The following is an 18,434-nucleotide window of genomic DNA, read 5'->3' as shown; positions in this document are numbered from 1 at the left end:
ACAGGCTTGGTGGTTTTTGTACCATTGCCCAACTTTGGACATTTACTCCTTACCTGCTTGTCCATACTTTTATCCTGGACGCTGTGTCGACCCCATGCAGTCATTGGCTCATTTTTAGATGTACTTGTTCCAACATATCTCCTCTCTTTTTGTTTGTGTTTCCATGAAGTAGATCAACATTGCAAAGTTAGGTTCACGGTGTATCTGAAACAGGGTTTCAAGTGAAGATCCAGACTACATAATTTTATATATCAAAATTATTTTGCCAGCCAATCGCTGGACACAGTATTGGGAAAATTAGCAGAGCTGTTTAACTAGCTGGCAAGTAATTGGTGCTAATTGACCAATGGAGTCACGGTGCTGCCATTTTAGCCACGCCTTCCAAAAACCTGGAACACATAATATGTAAGAAAAACACAAAAATAGTATACAGCAAATATCTTTCAAAGTAAATACTAATGATTTCACAAATTAACACAAAAAGTACTTTCCGAGAACATAAAAAAATATCCACCTACCTAATGTATTGCTTTTTCCCCCTGTTCTTTTTTAAACAAGTACTTTTATATACATATGTATATATAAACCTAAACAAATCTGTTCCCAAGCTACCATTTATATTAAAAGAACTGCTTTTGAGGTTTTGAAATTGCACTATTTAAAGACATTTGCCCTTAAAAATCTAAAACTAGATCTGCAAAGTGTATTATTTCTATTGGGTTTACCCTATATGGTTTCTATGAATTGTGCCAGAGACTCCAGACTCATGATCAAAACATAATCACACAAATTCTGTGCTTACGTCGACTTGTTAACGCTGTCTATTTTTCTTATATTTTGCAGTAACCGGGCTGCACTTGGGGCTCGTCTTCTCTGTCCTTCTTTTTAAACGTAAGTCATCAGCGTAAAGAGAACCAGGCTCTCCTCATTTGGGTGATGGATGAATGTTTTGGTTGTCGCCGTAGTAGGATGTACGTGGCCCGTTTCATTTGGGTGCAGGTTTGGGCACGGCCATTGGGCTACTCCTAAAGATTTCAGGTCGTCGTACTTGATTTATAGTCGTGTGTTGAATGAAGGTGAGCGCACAGGTTGAAAAAGTATTCGTGTTAAGGACTGCCCACACGTGTATGCCTCGGGCCAAATGATTTCTGTTTCCTCTCAGGATCAGCAGAGAAGGATTAAGGAGGATGCGGATTCACCACATTAGCATCTGTTTTGTGTTGCCCTTCTAAAGTGGCTCTGCCACTTCAACCCAATTTTCTTACCGCTAAAGGGCCCTCTCGATATATATTTAATAAAGTGACTGGAGAGGGTTCTTTGCCTTACTTTATCTACTTTAGAGCAATGAAATGTGCATTGGGTGTGGAGGTAAAATTGTCTGTTAATGAGCTCGGAGACTTGACCGCCTGCTGGTTTGGAATCAAGACCAGGTTCCGCATCTGCAGTCCGCTTTAGAGCGTGGGAGAAGAAAAGTCTTTAAGAGAAATATTATGAATATAAAAAGCTAAGAAATCCCACCCTTGGGTGTGCAGGAAAAGATATGTGGATGGATAACAGGATATTAAATGTGATATTTTATTGACAGTTTTTCTAAGAGAGGTACACAATTGGAAAGGCTTTTTTTTTTGCTAGCGTTTAATGTCGCCATCACAAAACCAAGACTAATTGGAGACAGCATTTATTAGCATTTCACTCATTTTGGCTGTTTTTGGTGTCGAAATTGTGTAACAATTGGTTACAGATCTTAAAACATTTCATGCTAGTTAGCCCCGCAATGTTCGCAGGGGGTGCCAGAGCCTATTTCAACCAACTACAGTGACAATTTATTTAATATTGTGAGTTATTGTGAAAAAACATATGAAGAAGAAAAATATGAAAAAAATACTCATATTCTATTTAAAACTGTGATAAAGCATAGAAAAATTACATCTGCCAAATACTTTTTAAATATAAATGATTATTTCTTTTTAATGGGTCCTGATATATTTAAGTTTTTTCAATGAGAATAAAATAAGAGGAACATGAAACAGTATATAAAAAATATGATAAACAGCAAAAAGCCCCATTCATTTTAGCCGATAGCCACATGTGGCTCGAGAGCCACGTATCTGCCACCCCTGCAATAGTCTATCACACACATTCAGATTTCATTTTTAACCAACCTTGCCTTCTAGCGCAAAACATCAACAAGATGCAAGTAGCAAACACCCACATTTATTTTAGCCGGAAGCCCCATGCGGCTCGAGAGCCACATGTTCGCCACCCTTGTTTTAGTACAGTTTTGCTAATATTTTCTTCTTTGCTCCTCAATGGGTGTTCCTACAAAGTCAGAAGAAACCAAAATGTCTCCATTTCCTCCAATTTAAAGATTTACATGTTATTTAGCAAGCCTACGTACGTTAACCTCAAATTAATTCAATTCCCAATCCTTCCTGACATGTATTTTGCATTTCTACAAAGAAAAACTGCTATCTTAGTGTCGCACAATGAAGTTGGCGTGGCTTGTGTAATCACTGGCAACGTATGCTCTTCATCAAGATTAACGACATGTGCTCGGACCACTCCTGTGTTTGCACGCTTGTCCGATTGAAGAAGAAAAAGACGAAGAGCAAATGTTATTTCCAATGTCAGTTCACGTTTAGCCCCCCCACCGAAGCAGAATCCGCGGAATGTACTAGAAGAAGGCCATTTTTTTTCTAAACTGGAACTTAACTTGGGTATTATTGCTAACAGGTGAGTCCAAGTACTTCTCATTTAAGAAAACAAGGGTGTATGATGGACTGCTGCTTTTCCTTCGTCATAATTTTCACAGTTGAAGTCCACACATTCCAATGCACAAAAGAACAGTTTTTAAAAGGTCATCCACTTCAACACCTGTGCTGCCTGGAACTCGTGTCAGATTTTCAACCTATCGTTCATCCCCAATTCATTAATTATGGCTTCCTCGTTAAATATTCAAGAATTTAGTCTATGCAAAATGAAACTATGGTAGCAATGGACTTTTATTCTTTTTTTTTATATATTTGGGCCTCTTCCCAACGCCCTCCGTCGCCATGGTAACAAAATCCTCCTTGCTAATAAGCCCAAAAGGGTAATGGTGAGATTGGGTGCTTTTGGAATAAAACTGGTATTGAACTCATAATTTGTTATTATTTGTTAGTGTGAAAACAGATTTCTAACACTTTGGTTTAATTTTTTGAAACGCACTTTTGGCTAGCGTTAAATGCCTTTGAAGCAGGGGGGTGCTGGAGCCTGTCCCAGCTGACTTTCAGACACTAAGTGGGGGACACTCCATAAGACATAAGAGAAAATTATTCACGCTCATATTCATACTTAAGGGCAATTTAGTGTATTTAAAAAAAGCCTACTCATGCATATTTTTGGGATGTTAGGACGTAACCGGAGTACCTGGAGAAAACCCACGCAGGCCCGGGGAGAACATACAAACTCCATACTGGAGGACCACCCTGCATTTGAGCTCAGGACCCTAGAAGTGTGAGACAGACATTCTAACCACTCAACCGCCAGTTTAATTTAATTAGAGTTTATTTTTTAATGTGATTTGATGGGCCAGATCTAGCCCGCGGGCCACCACTTTGACACCCGTGTCAAAAAATGATCCAATCTTTCACTTAATAAATATTGTAAATACGTTTTTTTTAAAGAAACATATTCATCCTAAAATAGGCATTTTCAAAACAATCTGTTATTTTCGCATGCGCTCATCCTTTCAGTTCTTACTGAAATAAACTTTCGTAACTAGATGTTGTAAAGTGTGACAAATGTGTGTAATTTGATCGGATCACCACCTGATCTTGTTCGCCTCGCCTTTAAGTTGAAAGGCAAAATTTTGCAAAGCGGACTTGCAAGGCTCCTTCACAGCGGGAGTCCCCCTTCTTCGTCTTCCCGACCGACTGCGTGCCGTTTTTACTACCACAGCTTGGAAAGAGCTTTTCGGCGGCCTTAACCTGCGACTTGACTCGGGCCGAACGAGGACGAGAGAAAGAAAGAAAGAATTATGAAGGGGAGGGACCCTCATTCCGGGGTGATGGAGCCCGTCTGACATGAGATAGCAGCGCTTGTTGGTCCATCTCGGGGCACACGGTGGTCTTCTTCTGGATGACAGGACCACTAAATGACATCGCACGCTTGGATGTATACTCAAACATTTTATTTACCAACTACTACACAAATATTCAACTATCTATTTATCCTGGAAGAGGATTTGGACGCGCAGAAAAGGTAAAATCATTGTACTTTTTGCATAGTTTTTACTAGTGTTATTTTTCGTGAGTGTCTATATTGGTCGAATTCTGAATTTCTTGTGTTTAATGCAGTGATAGTAAAGTTTGACAAAAAGGTATTTCGAAATAATTAAAAACAATAATATATCAGGTTGTAATTGTTCTGTAGGGTGTAAATTTGTTTTAGATTTTAAAACTACTGTTCAACCTCGGAAGTCGAACAAAACAAATCTCGTGAGATTTAAGGTTTAATTTTAACATTTTTTCTTTCACTACCAACTGTGTTGCTTCAATTGACTTATTTAACAATCCATACAGAAGTAAAACTGTAATGTTCCAAATAAAACAAAAACACAAACTGAAATTAATTGTGTTAAACCTTCAAATGGTACATAATATTTCCTTTAAAAAAAATACAAAATCCAGCACTGTACTTTTTTTTTAATTGCTATTAAAATGCATTTGACTTTTTCATGCAATACATTTGTACTTTTAATACTTTAAATGAGTAGGTATCACTTAAGTTGTTGTATAAAATGCATTTTGACCTAGTATTTTTTTTAAAGTATAGTGTTTTGGTTCAAATTGTGCAAAATATTACATGTTTTTAAAATAAAATATTCTCGGGGAAAAAAACATTTACTAATTTTTTATGTTTTCATGGCCTTCTCTGAGATTACGTTATAATGGCGGTGGTACTTGGTGTAAAAAGGTTTGACAGACAAACCATAGAGTTAATAAATTAATTAAACCAGTTTAAGCCTGAACCTAATGTTATATGGTTTGCTATTGGGATTTTATTTTGAAATCTGAAGTCCAACTTTGTTTCTAAGAACATTGTTTTTGCCGATCTACCACAAATATACCAGAAACGTATACTTCCCCAAACTTTATGGAGAATTACGGGTTGCAACTATTTTTTTTTAACTTTCCCTATCGTCATCATAAAATGTTCACTATTTCTCTGATCATTAAGAAGACACACAATCTTTTTTTTTAATCAATTTGTCATCATGTACTTATGTCTATTATGTTTTTACTTCCAGTATTTTAGTATACCACACTTACCACATAATCCTTGCAGTTTTACTATTACTTACCTCCCTATCAAATACAACACTAAAGCATTAAAAAGTACTATATTTTAATTTCAAGCGAGTTCATAAGAAGGTACCCGAAACGGCTCAACAAGAAAAAATAACATGATAAAGTGTGTCTTGTAAAGGACTTGACCAGCTGAGGTATTTTTAAAGCGGGAGTTGAGGACGTTCCATTTGAGCGCCAACATTTGCTCTTTTAGGGACGACACGACTCGAGTCCAACCTTATATTCTGATTTATATCTTTTTCCGTGTTATACATCCTAAACAAGGCCACGGTTTCTAAATATACGACTTCAGACAACTTTAGCAAGTAAGCAACGTCCTCATAGTTTAGTTGAATAATGTCTGACCACAAGAGTTTAGTGATTGCTAACAAACACAAGGTTATGTCGTGCCCTTCTATGTGCAGTCATGTGGAGGACCATTCCCATTTGCTGTGCCCTGTTTGCACTGTATGCTGCGGCACCACCCGCACACATCAACCGCCTGGCGCTGTTCCCTGACAAAAGCGCCTGGTGCGAGGCCAAGAACATCACGCAGATAGTCGGGCACACTGGATGTCAGCCTCGCTCTATTCAAAACAGGTCAGATGGAGACCCACTCCTCCTTTCTGTGTCCTTGTTTGCGTCTATCTAATGGTCTTTTTGCACTGTTTAAAACAAGTCATCTTTCACTGTCTTTGTTAGGTTCATTTTTAGGTATCTTTTATATAATATAAAACAATACAAGGAGACATGGGGGACATCTTTGGGGTTACTTGCAAGGAGAATTACATTCTGACATCGTCCTCTCCATTTAAGGCCACAAATCAAAACAATTACAAGGTTATTGATTAATCCAATTGGGTGAGCAAAAACAACAGCTGTAACAATTATCGCATATAAGTTATTCAATAACAACAATTAAGGTCAGAACTCAAAAACAACTCCATTGGAAATTAAACAAAAAAAGCCTCCATTCGGCGCAAAAATTCCATAATCAAGTGAAAAGAGCCTCACGATTTACTAGTAATCACAAAGGTTGTTGGATAGCGATCACACTGGATCAGTATCTTCTTAAGCGTCCTTCCAGGTCTGCATTCTGGGGTAAAGGTCAGTCCCGTCTTCCAGTAAACAGTCCTTGAAGAAGCTCTCATACAAAAATGATTAAAATCACACACATATATATATAATAGTATCACAGAATAACTCCAACAGTCTTCCAATGAAGTAAACTAAGAACCAAAATAAAATCCCATAATAACTTCGCCCAAGCTTAAATGATTTTATGTGTTGTATTTTCCACGCACATTGTTTTTGTGTTGCGTTTTCTCATCCTTCAAATACAACTACTCTTAGAAGAAGCCAACAATACGCTATTAATGAGCCACTTTGTAATATGTTAACCATTTACCACATGCAGTGACATTGTTGTATAAAAATGGTGGTACGGCATCAAATGGCGTGTTTAGGTAGACTGCATCATAGGGAAGAAAGTAGAATATTCCCTAGCTTGTTGACAAAAGCCATTTGCAAATCATTATAAAACTTCTTGACTGAATCAAAATTGTATTTATAAAATTCCTTCATAAATTCTTGGAGGGTGTTTTTGCTTTTTCGGGAACAATGTTTGTTTCTCAAGAGCTGCCGTGTAGACTTTGGTATAAAGATTTGTCAACATGAGAGTTTTGTCTTTGGTTGCCTTAATTTCAGCGTCAAGACAAAAACTGTTTACAAGCAGATCATCACAGCTGTGGTTCGTAGGCCTCAATTCAGAAACTCCTTCCAAAATGAAGAGAAAACCATTAAAATGTAGTTTTGAAAGCTTTTTACAACATAAAAATCACATTCATGTAGTCACAATGCTGCAAAACAAGATGATGTGACTGGCTCCGGCACCCCCTGCAACCCTGATGAGAATAAAGCAGTTCAGAAAATGAGATAAGATGAAATTAGGTTTATCAGGAGCAAAGCATTGACTTTTTTTGCAAATATACAATAATATGAAACTAATAATCATGAGCAAAGTAAATTTAATAAGCAATTCTTCATTGCAACCAAATGTATAATAATTATATGAAATAATACCTTAACAACCACAATCATTAGTCTATCAGCCACATTTTCGGTCGTCTTTATTTTAATTGAAGTACATGATAGCATGTCAGATGTCATTTTTGCACAGGTCATAAGACATAAGACAATATTTTGAGAAAAGCCAGTGGTCTGTATCCTCTTTGCAGAGCTTGTCTGGGCCAGTGTTTCAGCTACAGCGTCCCAAACACGTTCCCACAGTCGACGGAGTCTCTGGTCCACTGTGACTCCTGCATGCCAGCCCAGACTCAGTGGGAAGTGGTGAGAATTATTACATGTTTGTTAGCTCACATATCAAACTCAGCTTTAGGTCCACAAGTGAGTTTATAACTCACAAAAAAAGGCCTCCGTCCAAATAAGAATCCTGTCCTCGACCTGCATATGTGTGTGTGTGTGTATGTTTCAAAGCGAGAGAGTATAACAGCGTCAGAATCCAACTCAATTCACTTTTAATCATTGTCAAGTGGATGTTTGTGCTTATGTTATGATTGTTGTTGCATATCTTTAACTGGAGTTGGAAATAACAAAGTCAGTTCTCATGAAAGAGGACACCACTCACAGTTTGGGCTAGTCGGCCCTCCGACTAAAGCTTGATAAAACTGCTGAGGGATCCTTTTCAATTCTCAATGCAAACAGCGAACCGACGTTGTGTGAGGTCCTCAGTGCCGTTTTAGCTTTTGGGATTCATACAGTGGGAACCGACAAAGTCAAACATCCTCAAAAAGCGGTGAAATTTGGGCTTGCATCCAAAAAATGTTCTGGGAAAACATGCTTTGTTTTGAACATGCATATCCTCCATAATTATATGCATATACAGTAATGCCTTGAGATGCGTTCCGGGAATGAGCTCGTGTGTCGATTTACTCGTATCTCAAATCAACTTTTCCCATTGAAATGAATTAAATACAAATTAATTTGTTCCCCAACTCTGAAAAATACACAAAAAACAGGATATTTCTAATTCACCATCTACTAACAGAGTATTTATTTACTTTTTAGTGATTATAATGTTGAAAAGAGGGATTGAATGAGAGAGTGTGAGAAAGATAGAGCGAGAGAAACATTTTGCATGGCAACGCGCTCGTAACATAACATTAACAAATTCACATGAACTAGAATTACAATACAGCCAACCTCAAAAATAAACTTAATCTAACCTAACACTAAACTTAATTCAAAAATTGACCTGACTACCTCATATACTCGTATCTCAAAAATTGTCTCTTATCTCAAGGCAAAAATATCCTCAGAATTTTACTCTTATCTCAAATTCCTCGTATATCAAGGTCTAACAGTACAGAACATGCTATTATAGGATGGTGTCTTATATAATGTATATTTTTATCAATGCAAAGGTTACCCTGGAGTGCCCAGGGAATGAAGAGACTCCTCACGTGGATAAACTAGTGGAGAGGATCTTCCAATGTAGCTGCCAGTCCTGTGGTAAAGAGGGCGCCCAAGAGGGTGCCATGATGCAGCTATATCCAGCTGACAACAGCCTGGACCCCCAATCTTTACCCGACACCCTAACCAAGTCTCAACCACCCACACACCCGAAGCACGGCCATACGCGCCAGGGTCATCACCCTCTTCCACATACGTCAGATGGCGGGTAGGTGCCCTGCCGCTCCATGCTCTTCCACTTTACCTTTTTCTTAATGGGTAGTTTTGCAGAAGCACTTTGAAGATATGGTTGGATATTGCGTTAAAAGCTGCAAACGGATCTACAAATTCATTTTATCTATTGTTAATATTGTTGATTCAAGTCTTAATTAATGCAAGAGCCTATAAATGCACTGGTTTTGTTTATTGATGAAACATGGTGTGCATTTTTTGGAGACAAACACAACCATAGCCTTTTATGAACTGTGGTAACTGCCCATTATCTGCAATGGCTACAATAAATTTGGTTATTGTTATAACTATACTTGATTTATTTTTATTTTTTTTCCTCAATGGGATCACACAACCCAGTAAAAAAGACTGGAAAAATGCACTACAGCTTTAATTATTCCAACGGTAATAACAATAAATAAGGGCTTTTTCCCCATTTTTAATATATTTTCATCACATAAGTATTCCACGTGGGGGCGCCCTCAGGTTTAAAAAAAGAAATGGTTTAAGTTTAAGTCTTTGTAGCAGCCGGTTTGAACCCTTGGGCCACATTTAAATTCTCATCTCATTTTATGACATGCTTTATCCTCATTAGGGTTAAAATCAGGAATGCCTTATTTTGCCCAAATGCCTGCCTAATCTTTGCTTGGTAGAGCTCAATCAGTCTCCATCATCTTTTCCCGTATCTTTGTTTCCGTTTCTCATCATCTTGGTTCCCGTGGTCTATTCTCTATCTTGCCCTTTACTTTTAATTGTATCGGCGTGGCTTGACAAATTGATCGCGTCCTTATCTTCCAGCCACAAAGCTGACAGACAGGCAAAGCAGACGTCATAGGTTAGTCTATAGAAAGCTGAGACTTTGTAAGGTATTGTATTGTCCCCAATGGTATCCCTTTATTCCGCGTCATGGCAACGGTAATTCTTGAGATTTAGTTTTACTTTCGCAAAATGTCACTCAAAGAAAAAACAATATTAAGGTGGCCTTGGAATTTCAGTATTTATTTTAAAATTCATTTTACTTTAACATGTTGTTTTGCTAACAATACTTGTTTTTAACCAAAAGTGGTTGCAACTTTTCTGGAAAAGATGAATTGGGATTTCCTTAAAAATGCTGTCGTGTCACAATGTGGGCGTGACTGGACGTTTGGTCGCCGGTCTTTTGGTCGCCAGTCAAATGTACTTGAATATTAAGCAGTACTTAGATATGAAACAGTACTTAGATATTAAACAGTACTTAGATATTAAACAGTACTTAGATAATAAACAGTACTTAGATAATAAACAGTACTTAGATATTAAACAGTACTTTGATATTAAACAGTACTTTGATATTAAACCTGTACTTTGATATTAAACAGTACTTTGATATTAAACAGTACTTTGATATTAAACAGTACTTTGATATTAAACAGTACTTTGATATTAAACAGTACTTAGATAATAAACAGTACTTAGATAATAAACAGTACATAGATAATAAACAGTACTTAGATATTGAACAGTACTTTGATATTAAACAGTACTTTGATATTAAACAGTACTTTGATATTAAACAGTACTTTGATATTAAACAGTACTTTGATATTAAACAGTACTTAGATATTAAACAGTACTTAGATATTAAACAGTACTTAGATATTAAACAGTACTTTGATATTAAACAGTACTTTGATATTAAACAGTACTTGGATATTAAACATTACTTAGATATTAAACAGTACTTTGATATTAACCTCTCTCTCATGAATATAATTTTGAGAGCTGGTTTCAACAGTATACTCTCTGTCACCATTTGACCGGCGACCAAAAGACCGGCTTCCAAACGTCCGAGCACCCAATGTGGGATATGGCGCCATATTTTCTGTGAGGTTGTTTATTAAGGTAGCAAATAGTAAAGGTTTATCCAGTGTTTGACTGGGTCACAGGAGTCGAAAAGTTTCTGTCTGGTTTCCGCTCTAGTCAATATGATGAATGACCCGCTGATGGCGGCAGATGCTGGTTCTCCATCATTACCGTTCCTCCAAACAGCATCATTTGAAACCAATATCAGACTAAAGCAGCTCACTTCCTTCTCGGGTCGTACTTTGCGAACTGCATATGTAACCTTAAGGGCTGCCAGGCCTACAGAAAACTCAACAAAAAGACCAGTTCTGCAAGGATCCTGATCAGACAGCAAAAACAGGACCAAATGATCTCTCCCATCTTCTACTGCCTCTTATGGATTCCAATTCCACTGCAGTTTGAATACAAAGTCTTGTCTGTAACCATGGCAATGCTCCCCCTTACCCATTCCAAAAATATTTCCTGCCTCCATCCCTCATGACCAATCCATGGACAAAAGTTGATTGCGCGTTCTGTTTGCCCACTCCTCGTCATTGGAGTGCTCTTATTGACCACCTGAGGACCCTTAAAAAACGACTCTCTTTATATTAATGCCTGTGATTATATGGTAAGTGTTCGCTTTTTATGAGGGAACTTTGCAGATAGTGGAGTAGTATGTTAGACTGTTGGCCAAAAAATTAGATCACCCAATTTTTTGTGTCAATATTTAGCAATATGATGGATTTTTAAAAAAGATCCTTTTTAAAGGGAAAACTTTAAAGATTTCTGACATAAAATCCAAGTCACTTTTCATCTATTTTAACCACTATATAATTTTTATCAGCCATTAAATCTGTATTGAACATATCAGGCTTAATATTACAATGCTTATTATTAAGAATAATACGCACAATCCCTGTTAAATATCATAATATCTCTAAATATATCTGTCAATAGCAACAATAGTAGGTGATTAAAGGGCCCATAAACATTACCCTAATAGACATAGTATGCCTTACATTGATTAGCTGATTAATTCACTTGTTCTGAGTATGATGTTAAAATTGATTAGTGAGAACATATTGGGATTTCTTTTTGTATTATTTGATGTCCTTTGTGTGTGTGTGTGTGTGTGTGTGTGTGTGTGTGTGTGTGTGTGTGTGTATTGTGCAAGCTGAATGTTTAGCAATTACTCAAAAACAATTGAATCTGTAAAAGTATTTTTTATGAGCGCGGTAAAGGTCACATCAGAAAAAGACAATGTAGAATTTATTTTTATTGATGGGACTATTCAACATGGCAATTCACGTTGCTTGGCACATAACACTAAACAATAAAGAGTACTTTAAGCAACAGATTCTGTATTTAAAGACAAATAGTAGACAAATACATTTAGAGGCAGACAATATATGGCATATATTCTTTATCCTCTGCACACACCAAAATAACACACTTTACTAACTTACTTTGGTGAATAAGTTGTGCACAATAGGAGTGACAAGGAATTATTACTACTAATGTAGGCGCGGCAAACAAGTTTATACCAAAATTTTAAATTGTGAGAGTCAGAAGCATCATAAAAAAATCCAATCTGCCAAATTACTTTTTAAATATTATTCATGATTTGTTTTTAATGGGCCCTGATGAATCTGAGCATGTTTTAAGAGAGCATAAAAATAAGAGAAACATAAAATGAGGCAGAACCACAGTATATACAAAATATGATAAGAAGCAATGCCAAATGCGGCTCGAGAGCCAAGTGTTCGCCACCCCTGCTCTAAGGTGAAACAGAATACAAAAGATCATGTCACCAAAGATCTTCTTTCAAGCCCCAGAGAATATTGTTTTCTATAACTATACGTGAAGACATAACACACAAAAAGAACAGTTAGATTTCCATCTTTCACCCAAAACAAAAACTTTGGTTTTACACTTTTTCTGTTCTTCCTTTATGAACCATTACAACCAAAAATCATGAAAAATGTTTACGTTTTTGGTCGCGAATAAGTTAATGGCATTTTAATTGATTTCAATGGGGGCATCATAGTAGTAGGCAGAACACATTCTGTATGTATTTCAAGGCCTCCCTCCATAATAATGTATACATCTTAGCTCATTATAGGTCGAGGAATACACTTGTACAGTAAAAGAGGTAAGAAAAAGCTGCTCCTGACTCAGCGGGAAAGGCCTTTTCTTCATAAATGCAGCAATCAAACCCAAGCATGGACGCTACCCACCCAGTCCATCAACCTCCCCCGGTAGCGTGCACGCCTGATTGGCTGAATGAGAAGCAGGAGTCGGAACCTTCGCAGCAGGCAGCAGAAAACCGCTGCCGCCGCCACCAGGAGCGGCGACATCATCACAAAGCCAAGAATAATGAGGGCCGAGCAGCTATTATCATCAAGGTAATTGCAGATGGCCGATCTGCTGCTCAGAATCTGCAAAACACGCACATGGAACAGCAGGAAAGACAACGTGAGGGCTCTAAAGGGGTGCTTGAGTAGGCCATTAGCTGGAAAAAGTAGATTTTTTACCTAATTCTACTTAAGTATATACTTTCACTTATGTAAAGGAGTATATTTGCGTTGATATTTTTTAGTGAAGGGACTTTGTTTGCGCAGCCAAGCTTGATAAACCTGTCGTAGCAATTCTCGAAGCTGTCAATCAGTAACATTAATTATGAACGCGACACAAACACACAAGGGGTTATTCTGCAATGTTTTCCATCTTGGAACTGTCGTATTTGATCTAGCTTTTATGATTTTACGTTGAAAGATATAGTTATGATTGAGTTTATTTTGCTCCTACTTTTTTTAAATTTTAAAGTCTGTTTTTATCATTTAGATGACCTTGATTAAGGGGAAATAGGCAGATATTTTTCACTTGAACCAAATTTAGTTCGATATTGCATACAACTTTATGTGTTTGACCACAGGTTTCAAAGTGGTGGTCCTGGGGTCAAATCTGGCCCACCGCATCATTTTGTATGGCCCGAAAAAGTAAATAATGAGTGCCGACTTTCTGTTTTAGGATCAAATTAAAATGAAGAGTATAGATGTATATTAAATTTCCTGATTTTCCCCCTTTTGAATCAATAATTGTAATTTTGTAATCATTTTTTCTGTGTTTTTAGGTAAAAAAATCTAATCTAAAAATAAATAAAAAAGCTAAAGTTTAACATTGTTTTAAATCTACAAAAAATGAATATTAAGGCCTTTTAATCCAGTTCTTTTAATCCATTTATTCTAAAAAATCTAAATATTATATCTACAATGGTCCTTTGCCATAGAGTATATACTATATATGACTTGGCTCCATTTTGATATAAACAAGATATACGTAAACATACACATGACACCTGAGAATCTCTGTCAGCTCCATTTTACTCTCAGATGACATATTGAGGGAAAAATAATGCAAAAGGGGGCACAAAAACAAGATCTGACATGCTGTCATGTTTGTCCATCAAAAACGTGTCTAGTGAGGGACAGGCTGAAGGGGGTTCTTATATTAGAATCAGTTGGAATCGAGCACAGTCCTGCCTGTACTAAAGTCATCCGAGTGAACCACTACACCATCAGGCAACTCACGCTACATTTAAAGTGAATTTATTCACAGCCGTTATTTTGCTTCCTTCCCAGACAGATAAATACTTGTGAGATGTGATTGGCTTGCAAATGCAACCATGATTAATATGTGTTGACCTGATTATAGTTTAGTGCATTGCTTTCATTTTTGTCCACACTGCCATGCAGCCGTGATATATAATATTTGTACTAATCATATTCTAGGTGGGGTTGGTTATCCAAGGACTTAGCTGTAGATCTTCACAAGTGAGACATGGAGACCCTAAATTGGCTTGAATTCCCCGAGGCTATGTCAGGTGTCGACTATAAACGTATATATTGAGCGTGCATAGGAGCTGCTTGCAGGAGTGAATCGCAAACAGTCTGCTTTAAGCAAATAAGTAAAGTATTAAATGTAAATTATTTGGTTCAAGATCAATTCAAACTAAGAACTAAACATTTTTGTCCATCTACCTATGAAAAATAGCAATATGGGGAATAGTTAAATGCTAGATGTAAAATGTGATGAAATGAAGCTTCGTATCTGACATTTTAAGCATTATTTTCTTCATGGTTATACTTTGAAGAAACTCCTGATTTATACATTTAGATTCTTTGAGAACCATTTTCATGAAGGTCATTTATAATTAAAGCTATCAAGGTTTAAGACCTTGCCTGACCATTGACGAGTGGGCGTGTCAAAAGCAGAAAGTGGGAAGGTACTTGCATAATAAGGCTCAGTGTAATATAACATCATCATTCATTTTAAATCTTCTCATGCGCTGTTTGACTTACAAAATTGCATTCTCAATTAAAATATATTAATGACAAACTCCAAGCAGTTCACTTTTCACTTTCATTTTTCCCCTATTCCATGCATGGAACAACGAAAACTGGATTTTTAGTGCATGGTCACATTTAAATCCCTGTTTGTTTAAATGAGGTGTTTGGCATTGTCATAGCAACCAGAAATCACCTACTTCAGTCACCTATTGTGTTGGTGCACATTCAAATGGGAATTCAATAAACAAGCCGAAAAACTGAAAAATGACATGCCTTGATTGATTCCGAGGTTTTTTTTACTGGGTTTTGGACCTCTTGTTGGTGGGGATTAATCTACGACCCAAAGAAGGATAAGTACTATCCAATAGATGCTTTTATATATGTATTTTTTTTGGGTCAAGAAACACACAAAGGATGGATTCTTTTCAATAATAGTGATGGGATTTAAAGTCCTACTCTCCCCTCAGGGGGTGTTTTATTGAATTAGAAAGATTGGACTTGAACCACACCCCATAGTCCTTTTGTCAAACCAAAGAAGCTCAAAACGCGGTTTTAATCCCACATTAAATCTCCTGCTGCTAGCTAGTGATGCCAGATTGAGTAAGCAGAAGTGTAAAGTAAATTGCAATCTTTTGCAGGTGAGTAAATCATTGAAAAATGTATCTCAAAGCTTTTCTGTAGTATTGCAAAAATGTTTTTCCCAGGTGTGTGGCTTGGAGGACCAAAATTAGTTGTTGGACCAAAAAAAAACCTGTAAATGACAGAATTTCATCGAATGATGAACCAATATTGATCCAAAAATAAGGCACTTTGGATTATACAACAGAAAATTGACGTCATTTAGTTGTGCTTATAGTGCGGAAAATACGGTAATAGTTGAAATATGATGATATTTTGAAAAGCAATTTTTGCAAAAGCCATTCCCTGCAGTTGCCCGAAAGAGAACAGCTGAGAAGCAATGATGCAGAACATACAATAATTGCACCTTCTAATCATCTCACCCTAGAGTGGCACAGGAATCCAACGTAGAGCAGCAACACAGCGGGCAGTAGAACCAAAGCAAAGACCAGTGCCAGGAGTACTAAACCAGCCAGGAGAACGCAGACATTCCAAAGAACCAGAGTCGCCCCGCAGAACACACATCCCCAGATGTCCCTCCGACTACCCCACGCAGAACCCCCGCTATGGGCCACGGGTGGAGGAAGCATCTTAACACGCTCGCCCATCCACAACTCTTCCTCCTTCTCTTCCTCGCCTCCATCATCCAGGTCGATATCCGTACCACACATCCTGAAAATATATTATAGGGGGGGGGTCATTCGTCCAATATACACAAGCCATATGTCCCTACTCACATTATAACCTATCAAATGCAATTTCTGATAGTTAGATAGTGAATAGAATAGAATCAAATAAGGGTTTTTGTCATTTTTACATAGACAGACACACATTAAATGCAAATGAATGTCCTATATAGCACACCTCTATCCTATTGATCAACCCTTCTCCTTTTCCCTGATTCATCTAAAACGTGCACAACATTTGCAATCAGTAAGAAACTGATTAAAAACACATTCACGCAAGAAGCTTGATTTTTAATGCACTTTCTGTGGCGACAATTGATATTAGTTTAAAGCATAGGTTTTACGGATATGAAGTAGTTGTATGGAAGGTAAATATATAGCTTACCTGCAAATAGGTTGGAAATTTAATGAGTCAGGGTGAGTGGGTTTGAAGTGTTGATGGGGAAAATGCTCAGTTGATGGGTTTTGTAGGCGGAAGAAGGATAATTGAGATTTGAGGGGCAGTTTATCGAATGATGGGCTGGAGGGGAAGACAATCACCTGCGGTTGGAGTTGAAGCGACGCTGGGATTGAGCGCGGGGATGCGTCGGGAACGCGACTTGAGCTCGCGCATGAGCGACACCTGCGCGCTCACATGCTCGCAAGATTAGAATTTTTTATTTTTTTCCCTCTGCATTTAGATTCATCATTTTCTTCAAGACGAATGTAGTTTATTTAAGTGTATCCTATTGAGAAATGCTGTTCCTATTGGAATGTTTTCAGTTTTTTTCCACATGGGTTGATGATGTACTTTATTTGTAAAATACCCCCAGTCAGTGGGTAGAGCCCAAAAAAAGTACATGTAAATAAGTATATTTCAAATCAAAAGCTTTTATTGCCATCTTACAATGATGCGTATAATCAAATTGGTGAAATATCATTCAACAAAGGTGCTCTTAAATCGGTCAAAATGGTTAAAAGTCTGCGTTTTGATAGCCAATATTTTCAATAGGTCCGGAAAAAGTCTTGGACTGGCTTGAAGAGTCAAAAACATGCAGCTTTTTGTTTTCCAAGCCATCCAGCACAGACATATGTGACAAAGTTGGACCACTGCTGCCATCAGCTTTTTGTTCAAGCCATCCAGCACCGATTAACTGCTTATAATGTCTGATTTGTTTAAAAAGCAATGTAATTTGACTTCATTCATTTTCCAAATGTTTATCCACACAGGGGTCACAGAGGGTGCTGGAGTCTACCTAACTATGGGTACCAGGCACCAACACAGGGTATGTAATTGACATAAAACATGCTTATATGTATGGCGTGTTCATTATTTTTTATTTCAAAATTAGAGACATGCCATTATTTTTACCCCTTAAGGTCCTGAGCCTTTAAGGAATTTTGGTGGGTGTCAAAAAAGCAGTTTGTTAGTGAAAAATGGACTATCTTAGATGGTGAGTACCGTTAATTCCAGTTTGTTTTGAGTTGAATTTTTCACCCTGTGTTTTCTGTTATGTCACCAACATGCGACTATTGTTGTTTGTCTCCAAACTGGCGCCTGAACACTTACAGATTAATTCTGCCTTTCCTCACCCAACAGAGATAAGAAGATGTCAACTCCCAACAAGACACATCATTTTCTTCCTCTTTTCCGGCTTCTACCTCATTATTCTTTAGTTCACGTCTTAATAGTTGGAGTTATTGTGGGATACTGAAGGTCTTTCCTATTTTCTCTCATCTAAAATCCATTTTCCTTCATTCATTTCTATCTCATTACAATCTGTTGCCTGTGGTGCTCACATGGAAAGACGAAACAAGGGAGATTATTCATTAACCCTACATTTGCCGCCTTTAACACATCCACTAAATCTAAAACTTTAGGTACACAGAGTATAATTGTGTTTCATCCCGGTTTTAAATGGAAAAGAAGGTTTTACCTGTTTTCAGAG

The 18,434-nt window shown here is 37.3% G+C and overlaps 2 protein-coding genes across 3 annotated transcripts; one reads left to right on the top strand and one right to left on the bottom strand.

Moving 5' to 3' along the window:
• The first annotated feature begins 3,798 nt into the window (after positions 1-3,798).
• Positions 3,799-9,345, top strand: nbl1 (NBL1, DAN family BMP antagonist). Of its 2 annotated transcripts, none has more exons than XM_077726616.1 (4): positions 3,799-4,242; positions 5,756-5,930; positions 7,568-7,679; positions 8,774-9,345. In XM_077726616.1, exons 2-4 carry the CDS (start codon positions 5,758-5,760, stop codon positions 9,032-9,034), a joined length of 546 nt encoding a protein of 181 aa, XP_077582742.1. In that variant the 5' UTR covers positions 3,799-4,242; positions 5,756-5,757; the 3' UTR covers positions 9,035-9,345. The 2 variants fall into 2 exon arrangements, with proteins under 2 accessions (XP_077582742.1, XP_077582743.1); XM_077726617.1 differs by lacking the exon at positions 3,799-4,242 and adding an exon at positions 5,543-5,656.
• Positions 9,346-12,751: 3,406 nt separating this feature from the next.
• Positions 12,752-17,097, bottom strand: tmem88bl (transmembrane protein 88b-like). The gene is made up of 3 exons (XM_077726865.1): positions 16,892-17,097; positions 16,204-16,492; positions 12,752-13,291 (listed from the first exon to the last, which is right to left on the bottom strand). The coding sequence occupies exons 2-3, from the start codon at positions 16,489-16,491 to the stop codon at positions 13,064-13,066; spliced, it is 516 nt and encodes a 171-aa protein (XP_077582991.1). The 5' UTR covers position 16,492; positions 16,892-17,097; the 3' UTR covers positions 12,752-13,063.
• Positions 17,098-18,434: the final 1,337 nt, after the last annotated feature.

This window comes from Stigmatopora nigra, chromosome 10, assembly GCF_051989575.1.
Source record: "Stigmatopora nigra isolate UIUO_SnigA chromosome 10, RoL_Snig_1.1, whole genome shotgun sequence".
NCBI classification, from domain to species: domain Eukaryota; kingdom Metazoa; phylum Chordata; class Actinopteri; order Syngnathiformes; family Syngnathidae; genus Stigmatopora; species Stigmatopora nigra.
The sequence above is the reverse complement of the archived record's forward strand: the minus strand, read 5'-3'. Positions and strand labels throughout refer to the sequence as shown.